We start from the raw sequence: 23,548 nt of genomic DNA, 5'->3' as shown, positions 1-23,548 counted from the left end.
AAAGAACTGTATCTTTAAACAGTTCTACCCCCTAGCGGCTCCGCAGGCATTAGGCTGAATACTAACTAGTACAGCAGAGACAAGGGTGTACAAACTACTTCGGCAAGTATAAACTGTCACTTTATGACTGAGAAATTCTACTAGAAGATAGATTCCACTGAGTTCCCTTTTTATTAAACCCCTTAATACGCATTCACTATTAAGAGAGGACTGATACACAGTATTCAAATTAATGTAATAAAAAACTTAGGTATGTTATCAAATGTCTTTTTAAAATTTCCTAACTCGTTGATGCAGCAATCCCATCCCTAGGAATTTATCTTAAGGAAGTACTGGATATAGTCACCACACCCATGTTTACTAAAAGCCCGAAATAAAAAGAACTTAAATATCTAGCCACAAAGGACTGTTTAAATATGTTCCATTATAGCCATAAACTGACTAGTGAGCAGCCACTGAAAGTCATAATGCCAATGGATACACGGAAAATTGTCCTCAAAATATGAAGTGAAAAGAACAGGTTATGTATACTATGCATAATATAATTCCATCTTATGTTTTAGGTATGCTTATGTTTATATACATTACCAAAAAAAAAAAATCACAGAATGTTCATTTTGGTTATTTCTAAGGTAGTATATTTGCATAACTTTAGTTATTTCTTTTTTGCTTATTTGTATTTTCTAAAATACTACTTACTTGTGAAAGAAAGAAAAAAAAGAGAAGGGGCACTTGGTTTTTGTTTTTTTGTTTGTTTGTTTGTTTTTAATTTCTAAATGGATTGTTTAGCCACACAGAACTCTATATAAACCACTTGTAATGCTGGCAGCTGAGAAAAAAAGACATTGGTCATATATCACAGTTTTGAGGTAGAAAGGAATTTTAAAACTTATCAAATTTAATTCTCTCCTTTCATGGATGAAGAAACTGAGGCCCAGAGAAGTGGAGAGACTTGTTTAAGATCCGACAGTAAGTTAGAAAAGCCAGACCACTGACATTTCCAATCAGTTTTTGTAACTTCTAATACCTATGTTTACACAAAGGAAAAGAATGAACAAAAATGAACAGAATCACCATGTCCCACTGCCATTAAAAGAGAACTTAAAACTAATTCTAGCTAATTCTTCAAATTCTTAGCTTAAACATTTCTAAAGAATGAGACGAGAAATAATCCTAAATACACGAGATGGTTCTCATTCCTAGTCCCACTGGTAGCTGTGCTCCACCTCGGACCATTAACCTTGGAGGAGTACACATGGGGCGGAGTGGGTTCTCCCTCAGCACAGGTTCTGCATTGTTTACAGGGTAGGACACTTCGCTTTGAGGCTATACTTCAAATCTCTCTCACAGCAAGTCAAGGAAATGCACTAGTCTCCAGCCACAGTTTGGTGTGATCAATAAAAAGGGAAGGTGTACAAAAGTAACCAGAGCGATTAAAACAGCCACCAGAATTATGAATAAATTCCGACTCCTAGTAAGAAATCTCCAAAAGTAAGGAAAACAAAGGGATCGGAATGGGGAGAAGCGGACCTGGGAGTGCTCTCCTGGGTACACAGGTATGCAGATGGATGGCAGCGAAGCATCAGAGGAGAGTGGAAAGATCTAAGTGAAATTCTTGCTACAACACTTCTAAATAGCTCACAAACACATTAAAATTAGCTCCATCACCAAAGAACCTTTGGCTGAACTTACAACAGAAGCCTCTCAAATTCCAATGGTTAAGATTTTAGAAGGTTGGTTTTTAAAAGAGATTTTCCTATTTTCAAGTCGAAGCAGACCATACATTTGTGAGGCTTACCTGAGATAGTACCAGCGAATGTTTTCTGCCCCATTTTAACAGAAAGAAAGGCAGAACAAACAGCAAGGAGCCCTCACCAAGGTTCCAGCACCGCTGGGGGCAGGGGCAGGGGCAGGGGGAGGCTGAGCTGCTTTGGCTGCCGATCAGGTGGCGGCAGCAGAAGAGAACCGAGCTGACGGCCCCTGGCCCCACCTCTGCCCTGGAAGGGCGCATGCACCATCGCACCATCCCACCATCCTGGGGTAGTCAGGTTTAGACCTAGAGAGGGCAACCATCCCTCGGTGGTCCCTCCCCCATCCCGAAGGCCAGAGCCTCCTGGGGCAGGCGACCCCCCTGGGCAGGCTCCTGCCAGCAGAGCAGTGACGGTGCACTCCAGCAGCACTAACCTCGGAGTCCATGCCCTGCATCTCATTCTTCTCCAGCTGGAACTGCACGAAGTCGTCGATGACATGGAAGAGCTCGGGGGAGACGGCTTTGAAGTACTTGTGGTAGTCGTACTTGACCGCCAGCGACGCGAAGATGGTGTTGTTGACCAGTGCGGACCGCAGGTCGGTCAGGACGCCCGGGGAGTGCTGCCGTGGGTCTTCGTAAAGGTGCTTGGTTATGAGGTAGTCCAAGATCGCATCTCCCAGGAACTCCAGGCGCTGGTAACAATCTGTGGGCGGCCCAGAGCGCAGGCGTCAGCTCACACAAAACGGTAACCCACGGTGTGCCTTGCCCAGGCCCACCCTGAGAATGTTGGTGGGCTACGTTTTTGTGAATATTCTTCAGTGACAAACCATGTGACGTGTCACACTAACTACAGCCTCTGGAAATTAGGTTTGATTGGCAAATTAAGCATGTTTCTTACCTATAAGTTAGACTCATAAAAGCCTTCGGTGGCCCAAAGGCTACTGCTCCTGCAGATAAGACACTGGATCGGGGGGCTCATCAGGATGGGCCCCCTCCCTTGAGCACACTGCTGGCCAAGCAGATACTGGGTACCGCCGAAGCCACAGCCTCGCTCACATGCTGGCGGTGGGGGCCAGACGCTGTGTGTGCACCCCACACTCTGCCCTCAAACACCCCATGCACCCTGTGCTCTGGCCCTGCACACCCACACACCCCCACACACTGGCCTGTATACCCCATGCACTCTGCACTCTGGCCCCACACACCCGGTGCTCTGGCCCTGCACACCCATGCACCCCCCCACACTCATGTACCCCGCACTCTGGCCCTGCACACCCACGCACTCCCCACACACCGGCCCTGTGTACCCCATGCACCCCCTGCTCTGGCCCCTCACTCTGCTCCTGCACACCCCATACACCCAGCATTCTGGCCCCATGCTCTGCCCCCACACGACCCACCCTCTGCTTTCCTACACTTCCATGCACCCTGCGCTCCAGCCCCGCGCACCACTCCCACGCTCTGCCGTGGCCTCTACGTGCCGCCTTGCCCCCACTTCGGAGTGAGCACTCCAGCAGCTATGCTTCATCACCCCAGTTCACAGCTGCCACCTGGGATACCCAGTCAGTACTAGAAAACCCTCTTCTCCACCTGAGAACAGAATCTGACACAAACAAGGGCTTGACAAAGGAGAGCTGGGGCCGTGCACAAAGGCCTGAGCCGGCATGGGTGGGCTGCCCACCCTGGCCAGCACCCATCTCCTCACCGTGCCAAGCAGAGCCCACTCAGGCCAGGAGGCTGGGGCAGGCACAGATGAAGTGGTGCGTCCGGGGCACCCAGAACTCCAAGGCAGAGGCCTCACGCCACAGAGGCAGGAGGAACCATGCATAGCGGCTGCTCCACAAAGAGAAACAGCGCTCCGTTCCGCCAGTCCTCCCAGTCCAGAGCCAGATCGGTTTTCACTTTTTGGTTTTATCCTCTTCTGATCATCTTTTCTTATACAAAATTTATGCTCAGCTTTGGTATTCTAGATTCAAGCACTTCTTACTCTGATAGAGAAAAAAAACTACACAGCCTTTTCACAAGCTGAAGCTGACTGCAGTTCCAGGCGCCTCATCTCCCTTCTCATCTAATGGACTGGCCGCCCGCCGCCCGCCACACAACAGAAGAGGAAAACCTGGAGGGCGATGCCAAGTGAAAGATGGCAGCAGAATCAGAGCAAGCGCGCTGAACCTTCCCCCAAAGAAGTTTATTTTAACCCACTCATCTTTAGATTAGCAAAGACCTTAAGAAAGGGGTCTTAGGGAAGAACAATAAAAGCTGTGGAAATACATCCAGAATATACAAATAAAGAACCAAAAAGACCACTACACAGGCATCAGGAAGACACTAGGGAGGACACCAATGAGAAAAACACAACAAAATACGAAGGTCCAAATTTCTCCAGCTGTGCAGCGCGTGAAATGACATCTCTTGAGAGTAGTGGGTGGCCATGCTGCCAGCTATTGAGGGTAAGGAGCAGTGTGTGCTCCCAGAGAAAAGAGGGAAATAAAGCCACCTTCATTTTTCCTTTGCTCCCTCCCTCCACCATGCATTTTAAGCACCAAGTCTGTGTATGCACAGGTCGCTTTTTTTTTTTTTTTAAACAAGACAAAATAACGCAGTTAACACGAGGTCACAGTTTCAGAGCAATGGAGTTTGGTCTGGGGCTCCTTACCAGTAATAGTATTGTAGTGGTAGGAGGCATGGGTAAAAGCCTGTAGAAGATAAGCCTTATTCTTGAATCTGTAGTTGATTTTCTTTTCAAAATTCTCAAAACCCGATATAAGGTGATTCAGTGTTTTATCTGCGTCCGGATGATCAAACATACACCTCGGTGGAATCTTCAAACAGCCATACTCCAAGTCTTTCAACACAGAGGGACGTAAACTGGCCACAGAGGCAGCAGCGCGGCCCCCTGAAAGGTTCTTTTGTTGGCTGCTGAAATTCTCCCTAGGAGGGCACATGGTCTTTTCCCGATCAGTCCTTTTCATGACCGGGAGCACCTTGAGCCCCAGTGAGCAGAGGAAGAGCTGAGCAGCCCTCTCGCCGCAGCTGGTTAAATAGCAGCCCAGCAGGGCTTCCACACAGTCGGCTATGCTTTTGTCCGCAATACACTGCTCAGTGTGCAAGTCGTAAGAAATGGACTGTTTCCCCGTGTCAACACCACAGTTTTCTTCTGATGGATTCCAGAACCCCACCACAAAGTCATCCTCTTCCACAGCTTTGCTAGGATCCAGATAGCACATGGCATCCCAAGAGCTATAGTCAAAATCCTCAAAATCTGACGAAAATGGCATACTACCTAAGGAGGATTTTTTGGGCATTTTCCATTCGTATGCAGAATCAGTGGTTGAAAAAGGAGAGAGAGAAATTTTCTTTACAAAAGCTCCTGATCCCATTAACATGTTATCTATAAATTTGATATGTTCCTGATCATACTCCAGGAAATCATCTTCATAATCGGCGTCCTCCTTCGGAGCCCTCCACATTAGATCCTCCTCCTCCTCGTCGTCCTCCTCAAAGTCCTCGTCCAGCTTGCCATTAGCCAACATGCAGTCTTTTGTCTGAAACGAGGAGGAATGGGGAAGGAGGGGAGAGACATAGCTGCTGTTTTTAAAAGGGTTTGAAACTCAATAAAAGCAAGGGTTATGGATAATTTCAAATGACAACCACAAATACTAAAAGGCAACTTTAAAATCACGGCCATTTGTTTTCAATTAACATAAAATAAGTTATTTAATCATATAAACAAAGTAAAACATGTTCTTTGAATGTTCATTTTCTAAGTTATAAAATGACCTTTATCCAGTATGAAGCTTTAAGTCAGGGATTTTTGAACATGGGTATAAAGTTAAAATTAATGTCCATGAGGCAAAACTTCAGCTAAGAAGTCTTACTCCAGCAGACACACAATAAAAGCACTCACATGCCGATCACAGAGGTCTTCTATTTTGCTGACAAAGTTTTAAAATGTTTCAAAAAGATTTTCAAATTAATAAAATTAAATTCCAGATGCAAAAAAGGATTATCTGTGCAATAAAGAGTATAAATATGAAAAAAAGATAAATTACTTTAGAAATCTGTAGAATATTAAATATAGGCAAGAGAGTTTCACGCAAAAGGTTTCTCCCCATTTCTATTTCAAATTCAAGTACATTTGCTATAATGTAAAACTAGATTGCCTGCTTGAAAACTAAAAGTGATCACTGAACTAAGCTATGAATCTGGGAAATTATGCTTTCCCCTCCACTGTGCTACAGTAATCAGAGGAACAGATTATAGCATAAATGACAAAAATAGAAGAAAATTTAGACTAACATGAAACACAACAATCCAATTTCTGTCAGAAGATCTTTGCTAATTCCAATTTCTTTGGCAAAAGCTTATTTGTGAATGACAACCTTAATAATGGGCTAGGATTCAGTAATGATGTAACTTTTTTGCAATGCTAAAAGATGCCAAATTTCAATAGCGCAAGAAATAAAAAAAAAAATCAAATAAAGTAAAAAAAGACTTTACTTTGTGGGGGAAAAGGCAAGAGAGTGTGCTTCAATTCTGGTAGTGACAGCTTTCCAGAGATTTCCTGACACAAAAAGTCTTCAAACTTGGTCAGGCATTTTTAAAATATTGCAAATATTTCATTTTAAGCCAGACTCAAAAGGGATAGAGTATTTGTTTGAAGGTAAAGAGCAGTGAGTCAAGCCATGTATCTACAACTATGTACCTTTATGGGCTGGTTTGGAGTTTTTTTATGAAAAAAAGTTTGCAAGACTTTCCCAAGAACGTGGAAGAGTATGAAGAGAACCTGTAGTGTCAGATCTCTAGGAACTGTTTCCTGTTAAAAATCCTGTACTTTCCCAAGGTAACATGAGATGTTTTGGACTACTGTTTGATCCTTAACATAAAAAAGGCAAATCATAATTTTAAAAAAATTAGAGTGAATAATTCTTTAATTAGAAAAATCCTTATGTATTTTTAGTAAGATGCTGCCATAGTCTAAGATTGACAGTACACACACACACACACACACACACACACACACACACACAATCCCAGAAGAGTAGGTTCTCTCACTAATAAGCTATGTGATCTTGGACAGAGTTCTTTAATGTCTCTGGGTTTCAGTTTCTCTATCTGCAAAATAGCGGGATGCTACTTCATTAAATGGTTTCCGAGAATGCTTCAAGCTCCTAAAAAAACCACCCGCACAAAACGCTTCTCTCCTACTGTTCAAGTCAACCTGAGTCATTAGCCACTCCGGCATTCGGCATTCGTATGCAAAGGTTTCTCTTAAACCTGTTTGCTGAGGAGTGAGGCAGGCAGAACAGGAAAGCAAGCACACTCTTTCCTATATCATTCATCATTCAAGGCCTTATTTCAATTAAGTATAAACTACTGAGTGAAAATATGAATGTGTTTTCAATGTTTTACCAAAACCAAAGTGCCAGGTCATCTGAAACGTTAAGGAAAACACGAAATTTGTTTCATTTTTTTTTTTTAATCAAAGGGACTTGTCAATGTCACTTTCATGTCAATTTTTTACAAAGCCAATTATATTATGAAACTTCAAGGCAGAATAATTATTACCAAGATGTTTTTCATAGATATGGAATATTTTCTCTGAAGTCCTCCAAATCTACACATTTTCCCCTAAGCTTATATCTATTTCTAAGTTATTTAACAAATGTATTTTTCTGCATTAAAATATTCTCTTAATGCTTTTCTGGAGAAGTTCAATTTCTTTAAACATCAAACGCTGCATGAGTTAAAAATGTACTCCATAAAGGGGTAAAAATAAAAAATCAGGTCGGAGAGCAGTGGACCTGGGGAAAACTTGAGACCAAGAATTAATTAGCACAGGCATATTAGAAAGAGGACACGAAAGCCCGTCTACTTAGAAAGGATACTCTTGTGAAAAAAACCCTGGTCTCACTGTTGGCCTGAGGTAAAAATTAGTAACAACGATGCAGTCTCTAATGCAAAATCAACGGCCGCGAAATGAAAGCGGCCACAAGATCGCCTTCGGCTTTGGCAGAGGCACCAGTGCTTCCAGCGGCCCACCTCTGGGTGGACGGCTTTTCCAGCTCTGAGGCCCTCCGAGGTGCCCTCTGGTGGCCTTCAAGACAAGACAAAACAAAGCAGCTGCAGCTAATATTTGGCCCTTAAGCCACTGGCAAGATTTAAACTATTTCCAGAAAACTACAATCTTTCTGATTTTTTTTAAGGTCATCAGAGAAGACCTAGTCCTAACTGAGAAAACCCTGACCTGCAGAGCAAGACTTTACTGAAATTATTTCACAGACTGAAGATCACAAGTCATTACTGAAGAGTCATCTTACTGAACAGAGCTAAGGATAGATGACAGATTCTTACACATAACAGTGAAATGAAATGTTAAGGGAGTTTTGCTCTTTTGATGTTTCACAGCATCATATATATTTATGCTTCTGAAAAAAAAAAGAGACAGAATCCTCTCCCCGTCAAAATAACAGTTTCTAAAATTCAATGAAGAGACGGTCTATTTAAAGGAATTAATTCACTATATCAAATACCTACTCTACTATAAATACACCATGGAAAGGAAACACAAAAGTTAATAGCACAAAATTCTCCAGTTCACCAAGAAATAAATGCTTCCAGTTACCAAAAACTTACCATTTCATCTTTTTCCCATTTATCTGTGTTACTTTTGTCTTGGTTTACTACATAACCAGGAGGAAGCCAATTCACAGGGGGATCAAATATTGATACCACCATGCGGCTGGGCAGTCCCTTCTTTTTTCCAAGCCGATACAGATTACAGTTGCTGACCTTTAGCAGAAAAAATTTGTAAGATGCTTATCTGCATATGATCACTGCTGGAATTCATACCAGGCAAATAAACATATTTTTAGCTCAATGCTCTTCATATTATTATATCTGGTCATCAATTTATTCACGACAGCAAATATTATATTCCCATATATTCTACATCCTTCAGTGTAGTTAGATGAGAATTTCTAATTTTAAATGCAGATTAGAAAAAACTGATATGCAAATTCCTTACAAAGTCAGAACAAATAGTTCATACAATTTCAAACATTTGGAAATACAACCTGATGATATTAAATGCAAACTGCCAACTGGGACTATCAGAATAGAAAAAAATCCACATAAAAAGTCTAAGATGTCACAATATTTTCAAAGACATAAACGGGAGGGAATGCCACAACTCTGGCTATAAAGTGGAAGTTGGCACTGAACAGAGCTAAAATAATTTCATACTCCTAGAATCTAAGCCACAAACATAACTTTAATTACAATTATTTTCTCAAATATCATTTCTTTGTTTTGGATGGCATTTCAAGATATTTTTATTCAACCATTTTAAAACAGAGCAAAAGGTAATATTACTCACAACAATAAAATAGCTTCATTGTTTACCCTCTGGTGTGTTTTTCCTATGGACTCCATGTCCTCCCTAACTTATTCAAACTGTAACATTTTTATCCAGAGATGTCTAGTGAAAACCTGGAAATGAGGATCTAGAACTGTCAATCTCATTTTCATTTTCTACAAAAGGGGTTCCTTTTTATGCAAATACTTCATAAGCCCCTTTTCCAGGGGAGCTCAACACCACTGAACAGGCACCTGCCACAGGAGAAACACCTGGTCGGGTGCCCCTGAAAGAACAGAGTCCACGAGACTGAGGGGTAGTCGCTGCAGACGACCCAACTGGGAGGGACAGGCATCTACCCGTGGCACCACATGCAGCATGCTGTCGGAACAGCTCTGGTAAACGCCAGCATCCCTGTGCCTATAAGGGATCACAGTGTCACAGAAGGCAACAAGAGGATGAAGATGGCAATCATGTTCAAAGTTAGATGGAATCGTGGGCAGGAAGGAACAGGAAGCAAAAGCTAAGGGCTCCTGAGGTGGAATATGGGTTGGGCAGAAACGGGAAGAGCACTGGGAGAGGAACAGAGTGGGTGTGCACGTGCAGAGTCCATATGGAGACCAGCTAGGGGCTTAGATCTGGTCGGGACACAGGACGTGTCTGGAGTGTGAGCACAGACAAGGCCTTCCTTTGACACGGGGCTGAGGGAGTAACAATGATCTCTACAGGAAATAAGGCGTCAAAGTTTTCCCAGGAGACAAACAGATGAAATTTTTGAAATGTACATGAACTTCTTTCTTACCTAACAGAAAATATTACCATTCCTTCCTACTCATCCTCAGGCTCTGACATTTTCTTCCTACACCTTATGGAAATCTCGTTTGTTCTGACAGTTTGATTATCACTCTTACAGAGACTATTCCCCCAAACCTTATCTAAATTATCTCAATACTTCAGTGAATATTCCACTTCATTTTCTACGAAGTCTGAAAACGCTACACCTATATCACCACGAGCACCACCATTGCCCTAATTTCCCAGCTTACACACAGTCACCCTGGCATCAGAGGCCTCTCTGCCCTTCATTACACTGACGGGCAGCAAGGAGGGTGAAGGGTATGGGCTCTCACCTCCATCACCCCCAACTCTCTGATTAGTTAGGTAACCTTACAGGAACTAATTAAAGTCTCTGGGTAGAGTTTCTCCATCTGCAAAATGGAGACACATTATCCCCCAGGGGCTCTCTCAGAAGACTGTACATGCGAGGTCTATAAAACACTTGAGGTAGTGTCTGCTGCTATAGCGTGACATCGGAGATTGAGGAGTATGGTGGTGAAGAGCTAGGTCCCTAAGCCCAGACTGTCTGGGCTCGGCCACATAGTCTCATGTGACCCGCGTCAAGCGAGCGTCTCTTGCCTCAGTACCCTCATCCAGCAACTATGGATAATAGAAGTATACACAACTATAAATAAAATTACAGAATAAAAGTGTACAGAACTACATCAGGCAATTTACAGAAGGTGGCAAGAGTAGTGTCTGGCTAAAGGAGGCACTTGCTGTGAGCTACAACTCGCATTCCCTCTGAAATACTACTCACCTCAGCCCTCTCCTCACTGCCAGAACTCCACAACTAACCCATTTTCCGCTTGCATAGATTCAAAGTCCCAACTGATCGCTCAAGCTTGGTTTGGTTTCGCTTTTCCACTCAGGCTGCACTCTGCTGTCAGAGCCATCGTTTACAACCACCACTTCAAGAACATTAAGAGCCAACTCATGGGGCACCTGGGTGGCATAGTCGGTTGAGTGGCCGATTCTTGATTTTGGCTCAGGTAATGATCTCAGGGTCGTGAGATTGAGCCCTGCATCAGGCTCCGCACTGGGCACGGAGCCTGCTAGGATTCTCTCCCTCTGCCCCTCCTCCCAGTATCTCTCTCTCTCTCTCAAAAAAAAAAAAAAAAAATAGAGACTCTTGAGCTAAAGTGTCTTCAACATTCAAAATAAGTGCAAACTCCTTTGCCTAGCGAGACTAAAGATTTTCCACAAGAGCTTCACCCACCTGCCTTTTTAATCTTTTCTTAGGTATTTCCACACTTCTGACTGCTGCCACAGTCTAGTCAGAGTGCTAACACGCTCTGCCATTTGTTCATTGTATTTACACACTATAAATGCTCTTTCATCAACGCCCTCTGATTACATGTGATACTCCTTCCTTCTAAGTGTTTAGGGCAAATAGCAGCTTTCTAAGTTATTTGTCAAGCAGGTACAGGTTGCCTTGTGATACCTCTTCTATCATCACTTAAATAGTGTGACTTCTTTGCTTTTCTTCCTTAAATCTTAATTCGCATGTTTCAGAACACACCCTTCCTTTGGCCTCTCAAGCACTGCTTGCTTGGAGCTCTGGCATCAATTCCTTTATACTGAAGAGTCACGGAGCTAGAGCACTGCTACTCTTTCCCTTCCTCACTCTCCAAAACTTCAAAGATGAGCTCCTCAATACAAGACTTGTGTTTTATTGATGTCTGTTTGCCTTGTGAGCCAGGATAGCATTCTCCTAAATAAATGCTAAACTGGATGAAATTAAAGCATGAGTAACTATGCCACATATTTCTTTATATCCCCCTCAGGATCTAGTAAGCATGCACACTCTCACAATGGTCCTAGGAGAACTGAATTCCTACCAATAAATAAGGCAGATACGGATCAGCTAACACTCGCCCAAAACCCAAGTGCATCATCAGTAAAAAAGAGACCTCAGTCAACTCCTGGGTGGGTGTGCCACAGGCTCTAAGCAATCTCTCATCCTCTAAAACCATCCAACAATTTAAGCCACTTTTAGGCACAATGAATAGTTGGCTTGAACCATTCAGAAAAAAAAACAGTATCTTACCTTTTTGCTTCTCATATATGAAAGGCGGCCCTCATGAGCATCAGGATAAGTGCAAAATAGATATGTGGTGATGGCATGCTTTAAAAAGGAGTCACCGAGCATTTCAAGCCGCTCCAGGTTAAATCCATCACTAGCATTTGAAAGGGTCAAAGCCTGCAGAATAAGTCCAGGATTTGGGCCAAGAGTCCTCGAGGAGTACCCAGGACAAGGGCTCTGCTCAGAACCCATCTTGTCCTTGAGCGCTCGAACAGCTTCGGTAGTACCAGGCATTGCGGCCGTCGTGGGACTTCCATCTGAGGTAGATTTGTTAGCATTTCCATCAAGGTATTTATTACTCAGTAGAGTACATTCATCGCTGGGCTTGGGCTGGTTCTCGTAATTGTATAAATTCTGAATGGGATATGAGGTAGTTGGTTGTACAGGTATTTCCTGCTTGTAGTAATTCAGCTGATTTCCTTGGCAAAAGTCTCTGTTAGCTAAATCATAACTGCCATTGGCAAGATTTTTATTATAAGAAAGACCATTAATTGCTGTAAGATCTGTTGCAACTTCAATCTGGAGCTTACCAGGTGACTCACTGAATAACATTCTGCAGTTCACAGACATTTGGTCATGATTTTCTAGAGAGGAGGTTCTATTAGCACCTTGACGTGCAGCATTTTCAGGGACGACAATTGTGCTGTGCTTACAGTAATTTTCATTTTCAGCTGAAGAGGAGTTAGCAACTGAGATGAAAGATTTGCTGTCAATAGATTTTTTCCACCCAAAGTCTAGGTTAGGGTATCTGAAAAGACATTTTTATGACTTCATCAGATCCTTCAGAAGAGCTAGGCTCAGAACAAGAACAATGGGAATAAAATAAAGACATAAAATAAAGATCCCTATAAATCAGTTCCTACTTTAGAACAGAAACAAGTTTATAAGGCAGAAATCAATGTTACTAGACTTCTGCACAATGTGAATCAGGGAGTGGAACTGTTCATTCACTCTGCTGCTTTCATCCACTGCTACGGCAAGCATGCTGTGGAGGTTAGGCTTGGGGTTGGCCATGGGGCCTGGACCCACTGTGTGGGCTGGAATCCCAGGCCCTCCAGCTGACCAGATAGATGGTCCTTTATGGAACCTCCCCCTGCTCCCTGGCTTCCCACACTTGGAAGAGGAGCTAATAGCTTAGGAGACTCACAGGGTTGTTCTAATGATTAAGTGACCTAATAAAGCCTCCAGCATTTAAAACTAGTGTTGGACATTATAATAAGTATGCAATAAACGCAGTTGTGACTATTATTATTTTATTTTCACGTTCCTTAATCCTTAGAACCATCATGTCTTGACAACTAGATAACCAAAATTAATCAAAATGGTTAAGCCAATAATTTCCTGAGGATGTGGCCACTTTCCTAGTGGGAAGAAAATGAAAAAGACAAAGAACATACTGAGGCAATTGCCATTTTATATATATATATATATAAAGCAGGCTTAAAAGGTGAGCATGGTTACAAAGAACTGTTTCCATTTTCACTCTGCCATCACTAGAGAAGGAACCCCTAGCCCTCTGTGACTTCACAAGGACACAGGAGTCAAAGGATGCATTTATTACATGTATTTAGACATCCGTGCTTTCTTTTTAACCTTGTAAGAATTATTTTATATAAAATTAAAACTTGAAATTAATTCAGTTGTTTTGCAAATAGGATTTCACGACCCATATTCTTTCTGGCTGACAGCACAGGCATACCTAAAATCCACGGGAAGTGATCGGACTCCCACGCCAGCATCGCTGGCCGTCTGGGCTCTTAGCTCCTCTGCGGTCAAAAGGCAGTGAAGGCGATAGAGTATACTAGGGAGACAGACTGCTTTTCTCCACAGTGACGCTGGAATTGGGTGTATAGCACAGAGCTCTGGAACCAGTATCTTTGAATAAGGAAAAAATGTGGATAAATATAAAGCAAACACACAAAAGAATAAAAAATTTAAGACTAATTTCACTAATGGATAAAGACAAAAATCATAAATACTAGTAAAAATCTTACTTATAAAAATAATCCTTTAAGGCCAAATGGGATTTATCCTAGGATTTATAGGGATGAATTGTATCAACAGACCAAGTATAAAAGCAAACCTTTCATACTTCTAAAAAGACATTTGAAAACATGTTAACACACAATACTACCTCTAACATATCAAATCCGAAGAGTTGGGGAACTTTTAAGAAATTCAGATGTCACTCAGTTAACTTGATAATATAAAAGCCAAACTTACCTCACAAAATATTAAATTATCTAATAACAATGAACATATTACCTGTTTATTCTGCAGACTTTCCCACTTGGCTTTTCTCTTTTCAGCACTGCTAAGAGGAAGCGCTTTCCCCTTCTGATTCAAATGACGAGGTGTCAAAAGATTAAGTCTATAAAAATGTCAAAATAAATTTATCAAACAAAAAATAAAAATAAGTACATTCTTCACAGTGGATCTACACCTTCAGTGTGCCTACGAGTCACCTGAAGAGCTCATGTAAACTGCAGACTTCTGGACTCCTGGACCCCATTCTGGGCAGTTCTACGTAGAAAGGATCTCCTGATATCAGAGAGTCTACAGGTAGCAGTGGGGACAGTGAACCTGTACATCTGTCTATGGACCTCTACATATAATACCTCGAGCAAAATTCAGATTTCTGAAACCCCTTACCTTGAAGATGTGTGGTCCACATCCAGCAGTGGCTGGTTGAGATTGGTCAGGTCAAGGTTGTATTTTGTTTTATAATATTCTGCAAAAGTTTCATACTCAGGGGAAGGAAATTTACTCAGTGGGGTAAGATCAGTGTACACATCAGCTACATAGAATCGATGAGGCTGATCAAAATTACGGTATCTAAAAAAGAAAAATAATACACTTAAGACAACTACTCTCAACAAATATTTTTAATATGAAAATGCAAATTATGATTTTAAAGTAAGTTCAAAGATTAAATATAAACAGCATTACTGAAAACTTCGATTCCAAATAATATATTTCAAGTGGATTCACAATGAAAAGTATATTTAGGTTACGGGAAAACTGACTCTTCACTCTACTATTATCCACATTCTAAATATCTGTGCTTCACTGACATACTAATGCTAAATAGTACCTTTAAATATCCCTTTATTTCACCAGTACAAACAGGGTAAAAAAACTTTCAATGTCCCACCAACTGAGCAAGCATGCACCCTGCATAACTAATATGCTAACTGTGAAAGGTACTGACCTCATAAATGCACTGAGGGACCAACTATTAATTGGTATTAATAGTTGATGATAGCTAACATTTAAAATATGGCTTTAACAAAAAAAATCAAGAAAGACTGAATTACAAACAGTACTCTAATTTTATGAGAAGTTCCTATGCTTAAATTTATTGCTAAAAAACTCTATCCCCTAAGTTTTTACAAAATAAGAAAAAAGCATTCTGATTTACTACTTCATTGTATATAACGGCATTCATTATTCCTTATAAAAAGTTTGGGAAGCTATTATTTGCAATCAAATCCTTTAAGACTTTGGGGAGTAAGAAGAAGATTTTAAGAAAGTCTTTCAACATCACTTAGATTATCTGAGCTGCACAAGGTAAAAAAAAAAAAAAAAAAACCCTCACACCAACAGTGTGCCAGGTATTGTTTCTTACAAGACAAAGTCAACCAGGGAGAACAAGCCCACCAGGAAGAGACACCTAAACTTCCTATTAAGTGACCTTAATGCTAGAGCCCAATGACATTTCCACGTGAACAAGTGAATCTCTGAAAACAAAATACCACCACCCCTTTACTTTCCCCTTCAATACCCACCTTGGAATGATAACTGCATCCTGGTAATCTTCTAATTTAAAAACAAAAGGTGTTTCTTTTGAATACTTGGTACTGGGAATGCCTATGCGAGCTTCAGATTTCTCAATATCTTCCATGAATTTAAAGTCAATGTCCAAAGTGCTGGAGTCATTCACTTAGGGAAGGAAAAGACTCTTTAGCTTGTTAAAATGTACTACAGAGAAGATTCTTAAGCCATATAGTCATGTATGTGTCTAATGTAGAGCTTTTTCTAGTAAGAGAGTTCTCTAGTATCCACAATAAACTATTGGTAAGCAAACTTCCCTCTTTTCAGATAGCATCACCGAACACTTTAGAGCCTGGGCTCTTCTTACCAACATTAAGAGGTAGAACACAGTATGCTGAATCAGCGTCTGTGGGTTTAAATTCTAGTGCAGGTTTTTCAAGCCGAAGAATATGTGAGAATATATACTGGTGAAGTCTTGTAATCAACTCAAGCATTTGTAGAGACAATGTGAAACCAGACTTCTTCAACTCAATGGATATGGTAACCTCTCCAGAGCGCGTGTACACAGGAAAGTGCGGGATCTTAGCAAAAAGGGGGGGAGAAAAAGAGCATCCCCAAAGTTAACAGGTATTTTATGCCATTATAAATATTTAACTTCAGAGGAGGAATGATGCTTTCAATCCAGGAAATAGAAGGGACACCTTGATTTTTAAATATATTAAACATTCTGAGGTAACAAGATAGTTACTATTAAATGGTCATTCTCTTTTCTTAAAAAAACCAGGTATCTGTATCTTAGTCATAAGGAACCGACTACCTGAGGTATAGGTTTGGCTGTTAGTATTCCAAAGCATCGTGTGGTATCCTCAGGGGGATAGAGCTTGCGCCTTCTGAAGTTGAGTTCATCAGGTAAGGGCGTCGTCAGAACCATTCCTATCACATACAGGTAACAGGGCTGATCAGGTTTGGGATAGCTATCCCTTAAACATTCTGGAATCTAGAATTGGAAAAAGAAAACCTAAGCATCAAGATCCAGGGTTAACAGCCTCTTTTCCAGATACTGGCAAGAAAACAAATTTCTTCCTAGCTTTACTAAAAGCTGATGAGAAAAAGGTAAGAAAATACCCAGGGCAGGAGACATAATTACTTAACCCTGGTGGACAGCAAGCACTTCTCAGGTCTGGGCTGCAAGGTGGTCCAAGATCACCCACCTTATAACGCACTGCTGACTATACAGCTAATACCAAAATTATATACAACAATTGAGCCATATAGGGTCTTCTCTTAGAAACACTATTCATTTGGGTTACTTCTTATGATTAGAAAACTCTTTTCTCCCTTGGGACTTTTAGTCTTTCAACACCATAGAATATCAGAAAACAAATGCAAAATTTTCAAATCCCACATAATTTTACTACTCACATATAACCTTTACTAACTTCCTTCCAATACACTGTATTGGACTTCTTCCTGTGTATAAATGTATATAAACATATTATGCACGTGCTTTTTCACTACAAATGGAACGGCATAATAAAGACTGTCCTCACCTGATCTTTCTCTCCACTTACTACAATGAGAATACCTTTCTCTGTATCATTTTTAATGGCTATCTGATTATATGAGTCAACCGGAATTTAACGAATCTGAGATTGTTTCTTAACTTTCAATATTCATACAAGCCCACTCAGTAGAATCATGCGGTTTCTGAGGTGCAGGGACATTAATGATCGCATCTGTAGTTAAAAGGCACAGAAACACCGGCTAGGAAATGGTTACAGTTAATAGTTACAGTTAATAATAACTCTTTCACCTGTCTGATTATCTGATATAATCCAGAAGGTATCTGTTAGTTAAAACACTTCTTGTGAACGACGTTGTCTGTCATATGAAATGAGTCCAGTGGCCTTTGGGGTAAATGTTAGAGTAGGAAGGCTGGGAAATGGGTCATATTCCTAATTTTTAAACAGACAATGTGCTTCTGAATCTTGAAAATGCTCAAGTGAAACTGAGTGAAAACTTTTTTAAAAGTATAAACTCAACATAACTGCAAAAATGAGACAAAAGAACCATACTTTTAGGCTAAGAAGAAAATACACAGGAAAGTTTTGCTTTTGTTTGTGATCCTTACAGGGGACAAACATCAGCAAATATTTTAAGGCAAATATTCAAGTACCTCAACCCAGTGTGGCTCTAATGAGCAGGCAGACTCAGAGGGACGTTGTAGTGCATGCATCCTGCCAGGATGCGGCACATCCAGCCAGACCCAGCACGCTGAAGGAACTGGTTCTGACTGATGGCAGGCTACCACCTTGTTCCTGACAGACCCTGGCTGTCACAATCCTTACACAGGCCACTGAGCCTGCGTGTGGAGGCAGCACTCTTTCGCCTCTTTTATCATGCAAATCCTCCTTTGTCTTAGCCCCAAACACAAGTAAAACCAAAATATTACGGCTAATGTGAATGAAACAAACTGGCACAAAAACAGACACATAGATCAATGGAACAGAATAGAGAACCCAGAAGTGGACCCTGAACTTTATGGTCAACTAATATTCGATAAAGGAGGAAAGACTATCCACTGGAAGAAAGACAGTCTCTTCAATAAATGGTGCTGGGAAAATTGGACATCCACACGCAGAAGAATGAAACTGGACCACTCTCTTGCACCATACGCAAAGATAAACTCAAAATGGATGAAAGATCTAAATGTGAGACAAGAGTCCATCAAAATCCTAGAGGAGAACACAGGCAACACCCTTTTTGAACTTGGCCACAGTAACTTCTTGCAAGATACATCCACGAAGGCAAAAGAAACAAAAGCAAAAATGAACTATTGGGACTTCATCAAGATAAGAAGCTTTTGCACAGCAAAGGATACAGTCAACAAAACTCAAAGACAACCTACAGAATGGGAGAAGATATTTGCAAATAACATATCTGATAAAGGGCTAGTTTCCAAAATCTATAAAGAACTTATTAAAGTCAACACCAAAGAAACAAACAATCCAATCATGAAATGGGCAAAAGACATGAAGAGAAATCTCAGAGGAAGACATAGACATGGCCAACATGCACATGAGAAAATGCTCCGCATCACTTGCCATCAGGGAAATACAAATCAAAACCACAATGAGATACCACCTCACACCAGTGAGAATGGGGAAAATTAACAAGGCAGGAAACAACAAATGTTGGAGAGGATGTGGGGAAAAGGGAACACTCTTACACTGTTGCTGGGAATGTGAACTGGTGCAGCCACTCTGGAAAACTGTGTGGAGGTTCCTCAAAGAGTTAAAAATAGACCTGCCCTACGACCCAGCAATTGCACTGTTAGGGATTTACCCCAAAGATTCAGATGCAATGAAACGCCGGGACACCTGCACCCCGATGTTTCTAGCAGCCATGTCCACAATAGCCAAACTATGGAAGGAGCCTCGGTGTCCATCGAAAGATGAATGGATAAAGAAGATGTGGTTTATGTATACAATGGAATATTCCTCAGCCATTAGAAACGACAAATACCCACCATTTGCTTCAACGTGGATGGAACTGGAGGGTATTATGCTGAGTGAAGTAAGTCAATCGGAGAAAGACAAACAGTGTATGTTCTCATTCATTTGGGGAATATGAATAATAGTGAAAGGGAATATAAGGGAAGGGAGAAGAAATGTGTGGGAAATATCAGAAAGGGACACAGAACATAAAGACTCCTAACTCTGGGAAACGAACTAGGGGTGGTGGATGGGGAGGAGGGCGGGGGGTGGGGGTGACTGGGTGACGGGCACTGAGGGGGACACTTGATGGGATGAGCACTGGGTGTTATTCTGTATGTTGGTAAATTGAACACCAATAAAAATTAATTTATTAAAAAAAAAAAAAAAGAAACACTCATTCTGGGTAGAATCTGACAAATGAGTCCAAACTCCTTTTGAGAAGGAAAATAAAAGCCTGTCCTAAGTAGGAAAGAGCTCACAGTGCATGTGGGAAGGAGGAAGGGCTGTCTGATCTGAAAGAGAAGCTGTCATGGGAGGACATGAGCTGAGATCCCAAGTGGCCAAGTGACAAGGTCTGAGAAGCCAAGCAGAGGAATGTCGAGTTGATGTAGCAGGAAATAAAAAGTCAGAAAAGACTAGATTTGTATGTGGTTCTAACCAATACTAACTGCTTTTGGGTAGCACTGTCTTCGTTTTGTGGAACCTGGTCTTCCTGGAACACTGGTCTCTTCTTCATCATGTAAATCAAGCTCTTCTTCATATTTAACGGTCTCTTTCCCAACTGGCATCAAATGGTCATCCAGTTCACCTAAAAAATTTAAAGAGAATTAATATAAACAGCCCAGATTTTGCCTCTCTAATGACTAACGAATCCAGAGCAAAGTGTTCTGTTAGAAAGCAGCAAGAAGGGTAATGGAAACTAAAGCATCTGTACTTTTAATAACACAAAGTGACCGGACATGATGCGTCAGGCAGTCTATTTTGGCATTCATATACTCAGTGCAAGCAGGGCTACAGATTCCATTCTAAGATGCAAACATATCATCTAAACAAGGCACAACATGAGGAATGTGGTACAAGGGACTGTGATAACACAATATGGTAACAGATGGCAGCTGCACTGCTAGTGAGCAGAGCCTAATGTCTGAACTCGTGGAATCACTAGGTTGTACACCTGCCACCAACGTTAACATTGCATGCCAACTATACTCCAATCAAAAAAAAAAAATTCTCAAAATAATACTGAAACAGAAAAACAGCCCATAACCATTGTTTTACAAAATCTATGGAAAACAAAACTTCCCGTTTAAAAAAAAAAATGGATAAATTTGAGAGACTGACCCACTAAAACAAATGTTCGTGATTCAACAGTTACAAGAAGGCCTTTCTGTACCGACAAGGAGTCAGTACAGGAAGCAAATATGCTATATGCTACAGTTGTTCACAGCAGAGCTCAAAGAGCTGGAACATGTTACCTGACCTTCGAGTTATATCATAGTTACATCCGTCTTCACCAAAGCAGAGAGAGCAAGGAGTTCAGAATGCCACAAAATCCTCAGAGACTTGTAAAGTCCTTGATATGCTTTTGTTTTACAATGTTTTCAACTTTATTTTTATTTGCATGTGCTTTTTCAAACACTCTTACCAATTTTGTGCAGTTTTTCACAGCAAATGAGAGCTACGACTCTTTCCGCCAATCGTACACAGCTCATTGGTGGACCCTGAAAGTCACAAAAAACATTTCCACTGTACGGGCACATAGCTATCTATCATTAACACATAAAACTTCTATGAAACCAGTATCTTTAAAGCTGAACTTTATGAGAACAAAGTGCTTTATTTTGAAAAATGCCAGCAAGTCTGTTAAAACCATAATCTCCACAGTTGAAATGCCATTTTTAAAAGTCCTGCCCAGTTAAGCCTAGATAAATCGTAATGAAGATTTGGCAATTTTAATGATTATAAATTTCGGTTAAGATTTTAATGTAGCTTATTTTCACTAATCTACAAATAAGAAAAAAAAAGATTATCAAAATGTGGCTGTAACATACAGGTTAATAGTACTGACAAATTTTCATGTGCAACAGAAGTTAGTCATCTCATAATATCTGGAAATCAGTACTGGGACCAAGGACGGCAGTTACACAAAGGGAGATTTTCAAGTGAACAACAAAACAGTTAGAGAAGCCCAAATATATTTAATAAATTCTGTCCCTCTAAGTGTCTAAGCCACAGCTGAATGTTGATATTACTAAGATCCTAGAGAGAACTACAGGTCATCTACTCATATAGTCTACTGAAAGTCTGAACATGTGGCTGACCACAAAAGAGATTTATAAACCTACTCTTAAGGAACAGATTTAAAGCTAAATTTCCCTGTTACTTGTGCTGGCATAGAGAAGCTGAAAAACAATCCATTAATGACATACTTTAAAGGCACAATCATTTCTTTTTCTAAACTTACAACAATGGAGGCTCGGAGAGGTGAGTTAATTGGCAGATAAAGAGTTGAATAAAATGTACCATCAGGCAACTCTCGGGTTCTACATTTAGGAGCTAGATGAGTAAACGGATCACTTGGTAATCTAGCACAGTATCTGTGAAGAAAAAGAAATTCTGATGCTAAATCTACACCTGAGAAATGGAGGAAAAAATCTGTATTGATATTCACAGCCTCAAGATTAATTTTTCATGTCCCTCTTCCCCTCTACTAGATTGGTATTTATATGTAAAGTTTGAGCTTCATTGCTTTGAACTTTCAATAAGATGGAACAGTGCTGTCCAACAGAATCTTTAGCAATTATGTTCTGTGTCTACACTAGTCCAATGGGGGAGCCACTGAGTGAGTGCTTGAAATGTGGCGAGGCAGCTAGGAAACTAAAATTTAAATTTATTTAATTTTAATTAAAATTAAAACGAGTTTAGGGATCCCTGGGTGGCGCAGTGGTTTGGCGCCTGCCTTTGGCCCAGGGCGCGATCCTGGAGACCCGGGATCGAATCCCACATCAGGCTCCCGGTGCATGGAGCCTGCTTCTCCCTCTGCCTGTATCTCTGCCTCTCTCTCTCTCTCTCTGTGACTATCATAAATAAATAAAATTTAAAAAAAAAAATTAAAACGAGTTTAAATAGATGCATATGTCCAGTGCTACTCTACAGTGCAGAAAATACTGTTTAGAATCCATTAAGAGAACACATCACCAATGTTTGTTCCTTTAATCGTATATGCACCCGCAGATTATATCAGGGCCTGTGCAAGAAAGGCATCAGAAGAGGCTGGAAGCACAACTCAGTACTGACACAACAGAAAGGCATCAAAACAAGATGATCACTCCCACTCCCCCACCACACACCCCCCAGCAGCACAAGGAGAGTGTTTCAGGGCAGGAAGCTAGCTTCAAAGGTGCCGAAACTGAGCAAAGGTGGGTGCTGGGACAGGAAGGCAATCGGGCAAGTAATCGGGCAGGACTCACAGGGAGGGCACTGGAATGACAGCCGCCCTGTAAGTTCAAGACCTGCGCAGTCAGGACACCCAAATGGTGGCAGCCCTGCAGATAGAGGGCTAGATGTAAGAGTAACAATTTTGAAGAACAATGTGAGTCCTACCTCTCACTACTGAAGAAGCCAGAAATAAAGATGGAAGAAAGGAGAGCTAGAATGAACCCAGTAGTGTGACAGTGAAAGCGGAGGTAACACATAGGCAGTCAGATACAGAAATAAATCTAACCATAAATGTGTATGTGAATATGCACACATATACACATAAATGTAGTTTCTAGCTCTGTCTACCAAGGAGCCTAGAAGCAGCAATACTCCAAAGGCAATGAGTATACCTAGCACTCAGCACCCAGATTTTGGTTTCTGAACACCACTCATCTGCCACTAAAATAATTTTCTTTTGGAGAAATAGCCAATATCTAGGCTGGGGGAGAGAAAACATTGAGTCTAAAAATCTTAGTATGAAAAAAAAATAAAATAAAATAAAATAAAATAAAAATAAAAATCTTAGTATGCCATAAAATAAGGAAGTGATCAAAGAATAATGGTGATGTAAAAAGAACTAGCTTGAAGGGGTTTCTACTGGCCAAATTTGAGATAATTTTAACATGAAAATAAATAATAAACAATAGTAACCAGACTATAACCCATTGAATAAGACAGAACTCCATCGGTTCATATTAGATAAAAAAAAAAAAAAAAAAACAAAGAGAATAAATAAATGGAGAAAAGAGAAAGCTCTACCTTCCAGT

The 23,548-nt window shown here is 40.9% G+C and overlaps 1 protein-coding gene across 5 annotated transcripts in view; it reads right to left on the bottom strand.

Annotated features, from left to right (window-relative positions):
* Window positions 1-23,548, bottom strand: part of DICER1 (dicer 1, ribonuclease III) — a 74,026-nt gene that overhangs the window by 5,575 nt on the left and 44,903 nt on the right. For 4 of the 5 annotated variants that reach the window (XM_055303954.1, XM_055303953.1, XM_055303956.1 and 1 more), the window contains 13 exons: window positions 21,766-21,898; window positions 20,947-21,022; window positions 19,970-20,109; window positions 16,622-16,801; window positions 16,172-16,385; window positions 15,819-15,972; window positions 14,683-14,865; window positions 14,296-14,401; window positions 13,730-13,905; window positions 11,995-12,778; window positions 8,387-8,542; window positions 4,407-5,295; window positions 2,185-2,453 (listed from right to left, as the gene is read on the bottom strand). In XM_055303954.1, coding sequence (XP_055159929.1) covers window positions 2,185-2,453; window positions 4,407-5,295; window positions 8,387-8,542; window positions 11,995-12,778; window positions 13,730-13,905; window positions 14,296-14,401; window positions 14,683-14,865; window positions 15,819-15,972; window positions 16,172-16,385; window positions 16,622-16,801; window positions 19,970-20,109; window positions 20,947-21,022; window positions 21,766-21,898 — 3,460 coding nt within the window. Of the gene's footprint in view, window positions 1-2,184; window positions 2,454-4,406; window positions 5,296-8,386; window positions 8,543-11,994; window positions 12,779-13,729; window positions 13,906-14,295; window positions 14,402-14,682; window positions 14,866-15,818; window positions 15,973-16,171; window positions 16,386-16,621; window positions 16,802-19,954; window positions 20,110-20,946; window positions 21,023-21,765; window positions 21,899-23,548 lie in introns of those variants that run through there. The other variant, XM_055303957.1, reaches the window with a different exon arrangement.

The sequence above is a fragment of the Nyctereutes procyonoides genome, unplaced genomic scaffold (assembly GCF_905146905.1).
Source record: "Nyctereutes procyonoides isolate TBG_1078 unplaced genomic scaffold, NYPRO_anot_genome, whole genome shotgun sequence".
In the NCBI taxonomy this organism is placed as follows: Eukaryota; Metazoa; Chordata; class Mammalia; order Carnivora; family Canidae; genus Nyctereutes; species Nyctereutes procyonoides.
This window is presented reverse-complemented; position numbering and strand designations above follow the sequence as displayed.